Raw genomic sequence first — 13473 nt, 5'->3', positions numbered from 1 at the left:
GCTGAGCTGTTAAACAATCAGCCGGCAGTTGAAACCTACACAGAAACAAGGTCTGGAAGCTTCCACCTGAAGAGTCACCATGGAAAACCCTACGAGGCATGGCTGTACTCTGTCTCACATTGAAGGCGCCAGGGGTTGGGGGTTCACGCAGCAATGACTGGTGAATTATGCCCTCCCACACCCTCCCGAGAGAGTCTGGCTGTCCGAGAAGGAAGATGATTTCACTGGAAATAACCGCTCTGCAAACCCTGAGGGAGGCAGCTCAGAGATAACCCCTGGAGCTGAGCACCTCCTCCAAGGCCTAGGCGCAGGAAGATCGCACCCAGGCCAAGGTCAAACTGAAATGGGCAGAACAAAAGCCCAGGGTGGCCGGCAGGAAAGCCGACAGGTAGGGCCAGAGACCCGCCATCCGTCCATGGCCGCTCCAGGGTCAAGGGCCAACACTAGGTCCCCTAAAGAAGCATCCCCGCATGAGGTTACAAGGGACCACATTTCAGAGCAAAGCCACCCTTCCCGGGGGTCTGAACGCGCAGGGCCCATGCTTTGCACCTGCCAAGTGGAGGCAGAGTCTGGTTCCGAGTGGTTCTCGGGCGAGTGGCAGTCTCCCCCTGCTTCTCAGCCCCCAGGAGACACGGAGGGCTCAGGAGGGGAGTCCTGTGGGCCTGGCTCCTCCAGGTCCCTCCCAGGAGGGGAGTCTGGCTGAAGCGAGCTCTGGGAAGGATGAAGGAAGAGGGGGCCTTGAATGCTTTCACGGGGTGATACGCTTATGTATAAGCTCATTCCTGTCAGGTGGACTGTGACCCACAGAGACCTGTGCGTGCCAGAGGAGAATGGCGCTCCACAGGGATTGCCACAGGGATTTCTCCAGAGGGGGCCACCAGGCTTTCTTCCGTGACCCCTTGGGGTGGATTTGAACCAGCAACTTCTCCCTCAACAGCAGAGTACATTAACCATCGGCACCACCCAGGGACTTCCATCCGCTTATTCAGTCACAAGAAAGGAGATCGACGTGGTGCAAACCGGGGGGAACACGCATGGAACCTTCTCGAGAGCAGGCCAGGCTCGGGATAGCTGGAAGTATACACGGAACAGATGGAGGTGGGTTTGGGTGCAGGAGTGTGGTTCCGGCACGTGCTCTGTGGCTCTGCGTCCCCTCCACGAGCCCCCTCCCTGGCACCGAATCAAAAAGTCGATCCCAAGACCCGTTCCTGCAACTGTGGGCAGCTGCGGGCTCAGGCGGAGAAGGAACGCTGCCAATCTTTGCTGCCACCAGAGGCTCAGTCTGTGAAGAGCGAGATGAATGTGGCCACTTTTGTCAAGGAGGGACGGCACCTTCAAGGGCATGGACAGGCGGACACTTGGTAGCACACACATCCTCTGGATGCCCAGCATATCCAAAGGCCAAGGGTGGTGGGGGGCGGCTCAATCACGCACAATACAAGGGAGAGGACAGCTAGGCGATGGGTCCAGAGACCAGAGGCCCTTTGCTGAACAGGTAAGGTTTTAACATGTGCTTTAAATCCTTGCGTGAAGTATCAGCTAACCATTCTCAGAGGAAGCTTGGCTTCAGGGGAAGGCAGATGAAAGGACTCCAGAGAGGCTGAGGGTTGGGGCAGTGACCCAGTCCTCATTCTCTGGAGATGATGAGCCCAGCAGGGTCTTCCCTGTGGCCTTAACATGCCACAGCCAGAAGGTGCTGAAATCGGCTGCCCACCACCCACCCATCATTCCTACCTAAGGCAGCGTGGAGGCATGAACTGAGGACCTACCAATGGGGCCTGCTCGTTGTCTACACACTGACAGGTCCTTCCTGCTGCCTTTGAGCACAGCAGATGGAGGGACATTCCACGACTGTGCAGAATGATGCCTAGTACACCCAGTACCAGCAACGTAACTCAAGTGTGGCCATTAAGCCATGAGCAGGAAGAGGGCAGGGGGCTAACGAAGAGTCCTTCAGACGCTACTACAGGACATGCTACATCTGCTTCTGAGCAGGGGTTCCAAATGCAGGGGCAGCTGAGCAAGTGCATATCCATATCCCTAGAGAAATAGGTCATTTCTGTCAGCTAGTAGACACCAACAAAACCCACAGAAGTATCTGGTAATATGATTTGCATCAAGATTAACTTGGCTCTCATCATTGAAGCAGGAGAGAGAGAGAATGCCCAGAACCATCAGAAAGGCAGGTTCCAGATTGCTGTCTGAAGTGATGGAGGCTGAGACCAGAGGCGCCAGAGCCTGAGGCATGGAGACTGGGCAGAGCAAGAGGAGTGGCATCCAAAGGGTGGCACTGTGAGATAGAACGACAGGATGGCTTCCTGAGCTAGGATGGCAGAGGCCAAGGGACCATGTGGCCAAGAGGCTGAAGACCAGAGAGCGATTTGACTGCTTGCTGAGGACATGTATCACTATGGACCAATGACTATGTCCTTAATGTGTTCCAATCCTGGCTTGTGGAACCTGTTACCGCTTCTAATAATCACCCGTAATCATAATGGAAGAGAGAGAGAGTGATTAACATCCTCAAACATATGACTTCAATGGACTGTTCAAGAAAATACATGTAGTAGGCTGACTTCATCTGGGCTCGTTAACCCTTTCAGAAACACAAATGAACACAGTTGCCATCACTGACCCCCGGTGACCCTATGTGCGTCACAACAGAATTGCGCTCCATATGCTCTTCGATGCGGATTTATTTTGGAAAATTGATCACCAGGCCTTTATCCCCAAAGTGCCTCCAGGTAGACACAAACCTCCAACCTGGCAGGTAGCAGCCAAGCGTTTGAACCCTTTATACCACCTGGGGCGGAAGCCTGCCACTATACTACTGCGGGGCCAGCCTCTCACTGCCACCCTGTGAAGTGGAACAGGTCACACAGAGGCCAAGTTCAGGAGGTGAATGGAAGAAACAACGTGTGGGGCCCTGTGAATGAAAAGGATTTCCCAGAAAAAGATCAGAGATGGGAAAACAAAACAAGATGCACTGGAGTCAATGTTACTGATAAAAAGCAGACTTCTATCTGAAATAACTTTGCTCTGACTTCCTCTGAAGTTGATGACACTAAGGAGACTGAGCTGACAACCCCAAAGCCAATCCTGTGCCAACCCCCCCCCACGTAGCCGCCTTCCCTGGCCCCCCACACGCAGAGTTACCTGCTTTATAGAACAGTTTGCACAGCATCCATGCAGTCACCGACGTCAGCTCACTGGGCTTGGCTATCACGGTGTTTCCGGCAGCAATCGCGGGCGCTATCTTCCAGGTCAGCAAGTAGAGTGGTAAATTCCAAGGACTGATCAGGCCAGCTAAACACAGGAGGAACCTGGCTAAATGAGATTATTCGTTTAAAACCGCCCTAATGCCACCTGGAACAAATGCTCACTCTTCTGAAACCCAAAGCTGTCTTCGGGGAAGTCATTCTAAAAGACTCTACAAGCAACTGTGCCTTTTAAAACAGGACAGCAGCCACGTCCTTTGTTCTTTGTCTGGATGGCTTCTGATTGTCGTGATGAACAGCAACAATCCACCTTCTGGGGTGCAAAGGTCCCAGAAGGCAATGCTTCTGGAAATCCGCAGGCTGATCGGCATAGTTTTCTTTTCTTTTTAACTTTTTCTTTGTTCACTTCTCCCTCGAACTACCTAGCTGTGCAGGGCTAGGTCATCTTACATGCTCCTCCACCTCCATCCTTCATCTGCGCGGGGTGAGATAAACGTTTGAGATGGTTGGTAAAAGTGGATACATGGCAGAGGGTGCTTCTTTTGAGGGCTCCGTGACACCCCCCTTGGCTAGCCCAGAGGGTGGTGGTGGTAGTGGCTGTTTAACCAACTCTTCCCGGAGTCTCGCCAGCAGCACGACCAGGTAGGCTTGCTGTGTCCGCAACGAGGTCAACATCTGTTCTAGTGTGTCTCTACCAGTTTCTGAAAATGGCCACGTCCCAGCCATGAAATAGACAGTAGTAAAATCTATCTGATGAAGGAGGAAACAAATTCACCTCATGCTCTACTCTCCCCTCAAGCCCTTGCTATGAAAGGGGACGTGTGGTTTCCCCGAGGGGAACGCTGTTCTTCAGGGGATAACTGAATCTATCTCCAGCAGACCCGATTAGCTCACCTACTTTGTTAGGAGGAAGTGTGACTTCCCATCATGCCTTGCAAATATGCGTTTTCAAACTGCTCAAATAATCGAAATGGTAAAATGTCCCATTTTTCCCCTTTTATAAAGGATTTTCATCAAATGTAACTAATGAACTACAGGTGGATGGCTGCGAAGCCTCCGCGTCGCAGAGGAAGGAGTGCCATCTGCTGGAAGGTTTTGATCACTGCAGATGTTTATTGTCCCCCAATGGGCAAATAAGTCGAGGAGGAAGATACATAATCTATGTCAGTGGTTCTCCTCCTTCCTCATGCCACGACCCTTTCATACAGTTCCTCTTGTGGTGGTGGCCCCCCCAAACCATAACATTATTTTCGTTGCTGCTTCATCACTGTCATTTTACGACTGTTATGAATCGGGCGACCCCTGTGAAAGGGTAGATCGACACCATCCCCCCCAAGGGGGCGCGACCCACGGGTTAAGAACCTCTAATCTGTGGTTGTTGTTGTCTTCTTTTGCCCCTTGAGTGACCCGCCGCTTGGCAGCCCGATGCAAGGCCGTGCCCTGTGCGAGGAACCACTTCCAGGCAGTGGGCTGAGAGCCGGAGCCATTGGGTCGAATCTTCGCGGAGCAGGTGGCCAGGCCTCTGCTCCCGCAGAACCCGTGCGCAGGTGTGGGTCAGCCGGCACCGGAGTGGTTCAGGGTCACATCACCAAGGCTCCTTAGCTAATTCCCAGGGGAAGCTTATTCCCCACATACCGGGGGCGGTTCCAAATACTACACTTAAGGATGTAGTTACCCCACATAGCAGTACACATGGTGAAACTCAACTATTAGCTTTTAAAATCAAGTAGTGAAGGGCACAGAGTTGAAGTCCCTCGTCCTTCGGCTGTTCCCGAATGCATGCCTTAATCCACTCCGATTTGTTTGTTTTTCCCCTAATGAGCAAGGAGCCCAAAAAAGCCTAGGACTCACGCACGCGAGTTTACCCTCATTCGATCCCTGGGGCACCGCGCGGCCAGCACCTACCGATGCCCACGGGCGTGCGCACCGTGTAGTGCAGGCAGCCCGCGTGGTCCATGTGCGTGCACTCCGACATGTGGTGAAGGAGCGAGGAGGCAAAGAAGCGGAAATTCTGCACCGACCTGGGAATATCCATGCTCCTCGCCAGCGTGATGGTTTTCCCTGGAAGAAATCAGCGCTATCGCCAGTATGTTTCCACCAGCGTCCGCGTCCCGCACCCGTGGCCACGCACACTGAGCAGACTCCTGCCACCGTGGGCAGACGCCCCTTCTCTTTGGACACGGTCGGTGGTAGTTTGGTAAAACTGCAAGAACTCCGGCCGGCGGCTAGAAGACGCTAACTACCTGGTGAGAGAGGAGCCGGCCGCTCCTTGCTTGTGGACTGGGAGAACCCCCGGCTGCCACCCGCATGTCCTCAATGCAGCCTCTTCACCCACACGAGCTCTTTTGAATCAAAACCACTAGGCGTTGAGGGGGTCACGGAGGGATGGAAATCACGGGTATCAGGACAGCTGGGTTGGTTCACCACCGGCACAGGCTTTCAGGAGCAGGTGATGTTTATGAAATGTTCTCCTAACACAAGCAAGGAGCCTCTAAGATAGGCACATGGCAGACTAGCGCGGGATGCTGCAGGTCTCACTGTTTCACCCCAACACCTTCCCCACACCACCCCCCCCACAAAGGGATGCTGCAGATCTCACTGGTTCACCCCAACACACCACACACACAGACACACCCCAGCCCCCAGCCCCAGGAATTCCCAAGCTTCTGGATTGAACAGGAATGGAAACACCTGCTCTATCTTTGGTGGCGAAAGCAGAGGATGTATGGCGGTCCATCAGCAAAGGACTCCTTCTCTCAGAAAGGCGACAGAGTCAGGTTACTTCCTAACTCTCTGCTGGGTGATGGCAAGCATGCGTTTTCCAAAGATTTTGGCTTTTGCTAACTAGAAGATATATGATAAAGATCTGTATTTCCAAAGATATTGAGTCCATCTTTCCCTGACCTCTGGGAAGAACTTTTTTAAAATGGGGAGGTGGAATAGTAATTGATCTCAAACGTTTTTCTGCATAGCTTACTATCAAACTGCTCTTGAGGTGACATTGGCTTTGCATGGCTCGATTTAGAATATAATAATAGAATTGGTGGACACTTGCATTGTCTGCTCCCATTCTTAATCCCTCTCCTAACAGCCATCGACCTGCTATTTTCTCCTCGGGACTGTTTATCTTGCCTATCTTATATGGCTAGACATGAGAAAAAGAAAAGGGGGGAAATAGCCTATAAATAGCTTCAGGTCTGGCTGCTGAACCTTCTGAATGTTTTCCAATCGGGTCTGGTGAAGTGCCAAGCCCTGCCCACCGATTCCGAAGTTGATTTTCGGGATTCCTCAGGAACTTTATTACTTTGTTCTCCTTGCTGTTGCTTTGCTCCATTTGTGTTTTGCTCTGGTGTGTGTGTGTGTGTGTGTGTGTGTGTGTGTGTGTGTGTGTGTGTGTTGAAGGGGGAGGGTGTCAGCCAGGCAGTGTGTGTGTGTGTGTGTGTGTGTGTGTGTTGAAGGGGGAGGGTGTCAGCCCAGGCACAATTCCCACACTGTGTCTCTAGCACTGTCCCCCATAGCACTGGGGGTCAGGGAGGGGCCGTCGTGTCTTGTGGTGAGGTGAGACTGCAGGTTTTATGGGAATAGAAAGCCCTATCTTTCCCCCACAGAGTGGCTGGTGATTTTGAACTGCCAACCCTGAGGTTGATAGCCCATCGGGTAAAAATAAATAATGATGGAAATATTGAAGTTCTCAATAATTACATTTTACTTGGATCCACAATCAATGCCTATAGAAGCAGCAATTGGGAAATCAAATGAAGTATTGTATTGCTGCAAAAGACCTCTTGACAGTGTTTTATAAAGAAAAAAGAATGCTGGATGTATGGGTGTGATAAGAGTTGTATGAGCCCCCAATAAAATGATGGGGGGTGGGGGGAAGATGTCACCTTGAGGGCAAAGGTACACTTGGCTCAAGACTAGTATTTCCAACCACCTGAACAGTGAGTGAGACCCACTGAAGAAACTGCGCCTTTGAAGCATGGCGTTGGCAGAGAATATTGACTATGCCGTGGACTGGCAGAGAATGAACACATTGCTCCTAGAAGAAATGCAAGCAGAATGTCCTTTGAAGCCCGATGGCAAGACGTCTCACATACTTTGGCCATGTTGTCAGGAGGGACCAGTCTTGGAGAAGGACATCATGCTTTAAGGTAGAACAGAGGATCGGCGAAAAAGAGGCAGCCCCTCAGTGAGATAGATTGATACAGTAGCTACAATGGGCTCAAACATAGCAAGTATTGTAGGGAAGTACCAGGCAGTGTTTCATTCTGTTGGACACAGCTGTCAGTTTGAGGTGGAACCAAATCAATGACACGTAACAATAGCAATGTGTGTAACAAAGCAGCCACAGGGAGGACAGCCAGGTTGAGAGACAGAACCCCTTCCAGCTGCTTGTGAGATCCCTGGTCTTCTCATGCCCAGGCAGGAACATCTCCTGACAAACTAATTCAGTATGATGTACATGTAACCCAAGTTATTTGACTTAATACAATAGAAAACTCCCCTTTATAAAAGGCATGTAACCGAAGGTACTTTACTTAATGCAGTTTTATGGGATTTTTATAACTTGCTACATTGCTCAAAAGCAGACAGGTTGGATATAAGGCTCAGATAATGGTAAGAGTCTTCTCTTGTTTGCTTGGCTGTTAGTTATTCAAAGCTATCTAGTTCATCCCCAAAGGCATCCTGAGATGCGCCTAAGACTTAAAGAATCCTAACACATAATAAATCCATTTGAGGAGCCCGGGTGGTGTAGTGGTTACATGTTGGGCTGCTAACCACAGGGTCAGCAGTTCAAAACCACCAGTTGCTCCTCAGGAACAAGATGGAGCTTTCTACTCGTGTAAAGCGTTACCATCTCAGAGCCCCACTGGGCAGGGTGGGGTGGGGGGAACAGTTCTACCCTGTCCTACAGGGTGACTGTGAGCTGGCACTGACTTGACGGCAGTGAGTTGGTTGTTCTGTTTGCTTGATCCTGGTCAACAGCTGTTTCCCGTGGTTACCTGAAACGTGAGCTAATGTAAAGCATCTAGACATGACTCCCTAATGGGTAAGTTCCAAAGCCAGCGCTATCCAACCTCCATGTATGCTGATTCCAAAGAGAACACCACCAAGACCGTTTGTTGGGCACTGCTGCAGTCTCTCGCTGTTACCCCATTGGAATAAAAACGTCCCATGCTTCCTCCCGTTTGGGGTGGGTCAGTTGACCGCACCTCTTCAGGAATATGAAAGTCCTGCACTTCCTGTAACACAGATTCCAGGCACAAACCAGAAAAGTTCTCTGCTGGTAGGACCCTTGGTCTCCCTGCAGAATGGTGAGCACTGGGGAGCAGCAAGAGGTCCCAGCCCTGCCATGCGGTCTGCCACAGCGGTGCCTGCTGTGAGGGGCCAGAAGTCCCTCAAGGGACACTCGGCATTCCAACAGGTAGCAGGAATGGACGGGGAAGAAAGATTTGGTCCGGGGAGGGGGCTCCCCTGTCAGGGTCTTGGGGACTGTGGACACATGATGCCAAGGCCCACCGTTATCATTTAGAGGTGGGAGATCATCAGACAAACTAGTGGCATTGGGGCATCGCTGGCCAAATAACCTGAATCATGTTATATTTTATTTTTCATAAAACGTGAAAGTCTCACTGCTGACGACACAGAGAACACAAGACAGAAAGGCTCAGACTCCACGATGGACAAGCAGCGCTGACCTTGGTCTTTGGACTCCGCCTGGGCGAACTCCTCCAGTGACTCCTCCAGCAGGTCGGCCAGCCGGACCAGCACCTGCGCGCGCTCCTGGGGGCTCCGGGCAGACCAGCCGGGAAACGCCTCTCTGGCCGCTTCCACTGCGGCCTCGATCTTTGCAGAACAAACAGGAGAGGTCGAGAATGGATAGGTCTATACGTGCCACACCCCCACCCCATCATCTCCACTATTCAGCATTCCCGCGTGCTGAGCGACCCACAAAGGGCAAAACACAGCGCTCACATGACCCCCAAAGCACGGGTTCCGCACACACAGAATCAACCACAACGAGACTCACTGCCCACAGGATGCAACTGCTTCTGAGACCACTTATTGTGGACAGGAGGAGAAAGCCTCATCTTTTCCCCCACAGAGCGGCTGGTGGTTTCGAACTGCTGACCTGTGGGTCGCAGCCCTGTGTGTAACCACTATGTATCACCCCCCACAAACACACACACAGATGCCCCATTTCAACCAACATGCCAAAGTGTTAGACTCATCAGAAAGAAGCATTTTCATTTTAACAGATGCATAGATTTATCTTTTTAATCATTTACAAGACCTTATATGGGAGAGGAAACAACCTGGATGCAGAGAATCCTAAATCTCTGAACATACCTCTGACACACCTGGTGAAGTCTGAATTTTTGCTTAAAATGACATCTTGGATTGTCATTTCCACTCGAAATGACTAACTTTATTAGTCATTTCATGAAAAGAAATTATAGCACAAGAAAATGCTACACTTTACACTGATACCCCCCTCACAGACAGAGAACATTGGCCACGGAGTTCAAGTAACCTACCAGAGGTCACATGCTCATATCTAATAGAGTCAGGATTTGAACCAGGATTTCGGTGGCTCCCAAGAGCACAAGCTAGCGCGCTGTGACGTGACAGAGGCCCACCCTATGCCTGGCTCAGCCACTAGATACTGTCTCTGCCGGAGAGGAGGGTTCTGTGTTCGGACAGATGACTTGTGGGCCTGATCGTGGAGCTAAAGCCCAAACAGGGACAATATATGGGAAGGTATAGACAGGGCTGGCTCATGGCAAAAGGTGAGACCCGAACAATGAATGCTTGGATTCCCTTCTCCCGTTCTCTCCTGAGACAATGGCTAAGCAAGGCTCTTCCAGAGAGAGCAAATCCTCTCGTGTGCACTTTTGTTGTGAAGGGCCATTAAGTCGGTGCCGACCCATCGTGACCCTGCACAAAACAGCGAAACACTGCCTGGTCCTGGTCCCTCCTCCCAACTGTGCCTGTGTGCCAGCCCATGGTGGCAGTCACAGTGCCAACCAAGCTCCTGGCGGGCCTTCCTCTCTCCACTACCCCTCTGCTTTACCAAGCATGATGTCCTTCTCCAGGGACTGGTCTCTCCTGACAACATGTCTAAAGGAGGCATCGCAGACGTTACCAAGCACAGGTCTCTTCCGCCAGGCTCAGTCTCCGGAGCCTTTTGGCTGTCTCTGACACACAGGCGCCGACAGCAGTTTTGAACCACAAGACCTCACAATAATTGAGCCTCACCATCCTGGACTCTGCCTCCCTAAATGCCACCACCAGCCCCCTCCAAAACCTGATCTGTATCCCAGCCTTGTCTTCTCATGCCGACAAGTCACTCTCAGCTAAGGGAACACAAGCTAGGGGAGGCTTCTCCGGCCCCGACGTGGCAGCTGCAAGCAGCACAGGGCGGCCAGCCAGGGGAGGGCGGTAGTCCAGGAAAACAACTGGATCGTTTTGCAGAAAACGCCAGTCCACTCCTGTTTTCTAAGCTGTCTTATGTCACATGTCTTTTTCTTCTCCACTATAATGCAGAATATAATTGACTAGATCAACAGTATTGTTGGTGTGAGCGCCATTGAGTAGATATACTAGAAGATAATATTTAGAAAGTTTTTATAATCTGCCAGGCACTAAGGAGTGTGTGTGTGTGTGTGTGTGTGTGTGTGTGATGTGAACTTGACCCTAATTGGCCTCAAGATGGTTTAGCCTCAAGACTGTTTAGACTTGAGGTTGTCTGAGGAAGAAAAGCTTACCTGCAGTGAAGAGGAGTATTTGATATGATCCTTCTTGCCCTTGTCTACTGGATCCCCCTCCCCAGTGACTGGTGGATTATGCAAATATGAGGTGCTAAGGTAACAGCACCCTTCTGGGAAGGTCTTTACAAATAAGACATAGGGAACCCCACAAAAAATAGTTTTTCCGTGTTGCCATCTTTCACAAGCCACCCCAACGGCAGAAACAGGGGGATCACACCACCTTCCACACAAAGAGCTAGAAGGGGAGCATGCTTCTTAGACCCAAGATGCCAGTGTTGACCCTCCTCGATTTAGGAGAGCTGTGACAGCAACAAGGACGGGCGTTGGCGAGAGGCAGTCCCGGCAAAGCCAGGAGTCAGGCAGGGGACAGACAGGTGGCGGGCTTCCTGGGCTCTGGGATAAGTGTCTCTGAGCAGAGTGTGATGTTTCTTAACCACTGCCATCTTATTGGCAGCAGGGTTGAAAGCATTTGGACACGTTGGCAGCATGTAGCCCTTCCCTAAGCACAGAACTGCCCCATTAGTGTTTCCTCGGTCAGACAGACTCTTTAGGAGAGCAAGCTTCCAGGCCTGTCCTCCCACGAAGTCTCTTGGAGTGACCTTGAACTGCTGACCTTGTAAGTAGAAGATAATCAACCAACCATTGTGCCACCACCACCACCACCTAACCAAAGAGATCAAACCCTGTCGTTCGTGCTAAAGGTCCCGGCGCCATTGCTGCTGCCCTCTGGAGCTCTGTGACCCAGCCTCCCATCTTCTTACCAAGCTGTGTCACCTGGAGTTCCCTGGCTCTCTTCTCCTTGTGGGGTCACCCCGAGGCACTTACCTTTGGAAGGTCTCTGGTTTTGGGAGACTTCCCGGCCAGCAAAAACCCATCCAAGCACTCAAAACAAAACCTATCATATAGAACAACACATGGGCCCAATAAATCCCTTGCTTGACAATGATGCCATCTGGTGGTCAGACAGTTTCCTCACTCAGCGCATAAGTCACTGGGATCAGGAGAGACTGGACCTCATGGTTGGTAAAGTCGAGGGGCAGCGAAAGGAGGAGGACCTTCGACGAGATGAATGGACACAGGGGCAGTATTCACGGGCGCAAAGATAAAAGCCATTGTGAGGACGGCATGGGACCAGACAGTTTTGTTCTGTGATCCGTAGGGTCGTTCTTAGTTGGAACCTAATGGCAACACTCTTGTTGGCCCCCCAGGACAACCCTGTGGAGGGGTTACCATGGGCGTGCAAAGGGACCTTCATGACAAAGCACCTAGGAACACGTGGCACAAGCTGACTCGGTGGAAGCCACTCCTCGCAGCAATGGTAGCATTTCCTGGTGGTGACTGGTAAACTAGGCTGTATGGCGACCTCGGTTCTACAGAGAAGCATCTGGCATTTAAGGGGGTCAGGTAGCTTATGTGCAAACTGACCGGCCAGGTGCACTGCTCGAGGTTCTGCCCATTGGGAAGATTTCCCTTCACCACTGTCCTTTGAGGAGATCACAGAAAGGGGCTGTAGTGCTGCTGCTGTCCACTTACGAGTGGCACCTGCATATCGTACAGAGCCATCTGTAAACCAAGCATGACTATTTTGGTCTTCAGTTAAAGTATGGTAAGGAACTCCCCAGGAGGCCATAGGTGCAGACAGAGAGAAAGAAGGTAATGTGACAGGAGTGGAGACTGTGGGCATTTGGGCCACTTCATGCAGCTTACTTGTCCCTTCAGGTCCTGCTTTGGCGCGATCTCATATATACCAATTTCTCTAAGCTTTTGGATGCTTTCCTCTACAGTGTACCAAGGTAGGTCAGGTACTTCAAATTGGTCTAATCTAGGCCATCTGGCAGTCCATGCTTCATTGAACCAACCAAATAAAGAATTAGATCCTCTCTTAGTCTCTCTCGCAGAGACACTGAAAGAAGAGTCTGTGCTTAGGGGTCCCATATCCAGAAACTCAGACCGGTCTAATATTACATTTCGTGCACCAGTATCCCACACCCTTTGGTGAGCATTCACATGAGATACCATTACTATTTTCCTAGGCAATGGCAGTTCTAATGGTGTCCACTTGGCCTTTCCTACCATGATAGCCCTTATTCCACATTTCAGGGATCCACTATGGGGGTTCTGCCAGTTACTAAGTATGTCGATTCCAATGATGCATACTGGAACTGGGGAAATAACCACAGGATGAGTCCGGGGGCCCACTGGACCCACAGTGAGGCATACCTGAGCTAAAACTCCATTGATAACTTGACCTCCATAAGCCCCCACTCTGACTGGTGGGCCTTCAATTAACGCAGTGTATCTACTACTCCGACGGCGGCGGGGGCCTCTGCTCTATCTGTTTTCTGAAAAGTCAGAGTCGGTGGCGGCAGAAAACATTTCAACTGGATTTGGTATACTTGTCACTTTGAACTTCACTTTGAAAAGTACATGGAGAAGAAGGTTCAGAAACTGTGTAGCTGGAGGTTCCAGCTCTGTCTGAGGTC

General features: G+C 51.1%; 1 protein-coding gene across 1 annotated transcript in view; it reads right to left on the bottom strand.

Moving 5' to 3' along the window:
- ALDH8A1 (aldehyde dehydrogenase 8 family member A1) overlaps positions 1-13473 on the bottom strand; it is a 35305-nt gene that overhangs the window by 20284 nt on the left and 1548 nt on the right. The window contains exons 2-4 of the mRNA XM_075554507.1: positions 8918-9065; positions 5124-5279; positions 3157-3306 (exon numbers count right to left, since the gene is read on the bottom strand). Coding sequence (XP_075410622.1) covers positions 3157-3306; positions 5124-5279; positions 8918-9065 — 454 coding nt within the window. The remainder of the gene's footprint in view (positions 1-3156; positions 3307-5123; positions 5280-8917; positions 9066-13473) is intronic.

This window comes from Tenrec ecaudatus, chromosome 7, assembly GCF_050624435.1.
Source record: "Tenrec ecaudatus isolate mTenEca1 chromosome 7, mTenEca1.hap1, whole genome shotgun sequence".
Taxonomy (NCBI): domain Eukaryota; kingdom Metazoa; phylum Chordata; class Mammalia; order Afrosoricida; family Tenrecidae; genus Tenrec; species Tenrec ecaudatus.
Note: the sequence above shows the minus strand (reverse complement) of the source record. Positions and strands in the feature narration are given on the sequence as shown.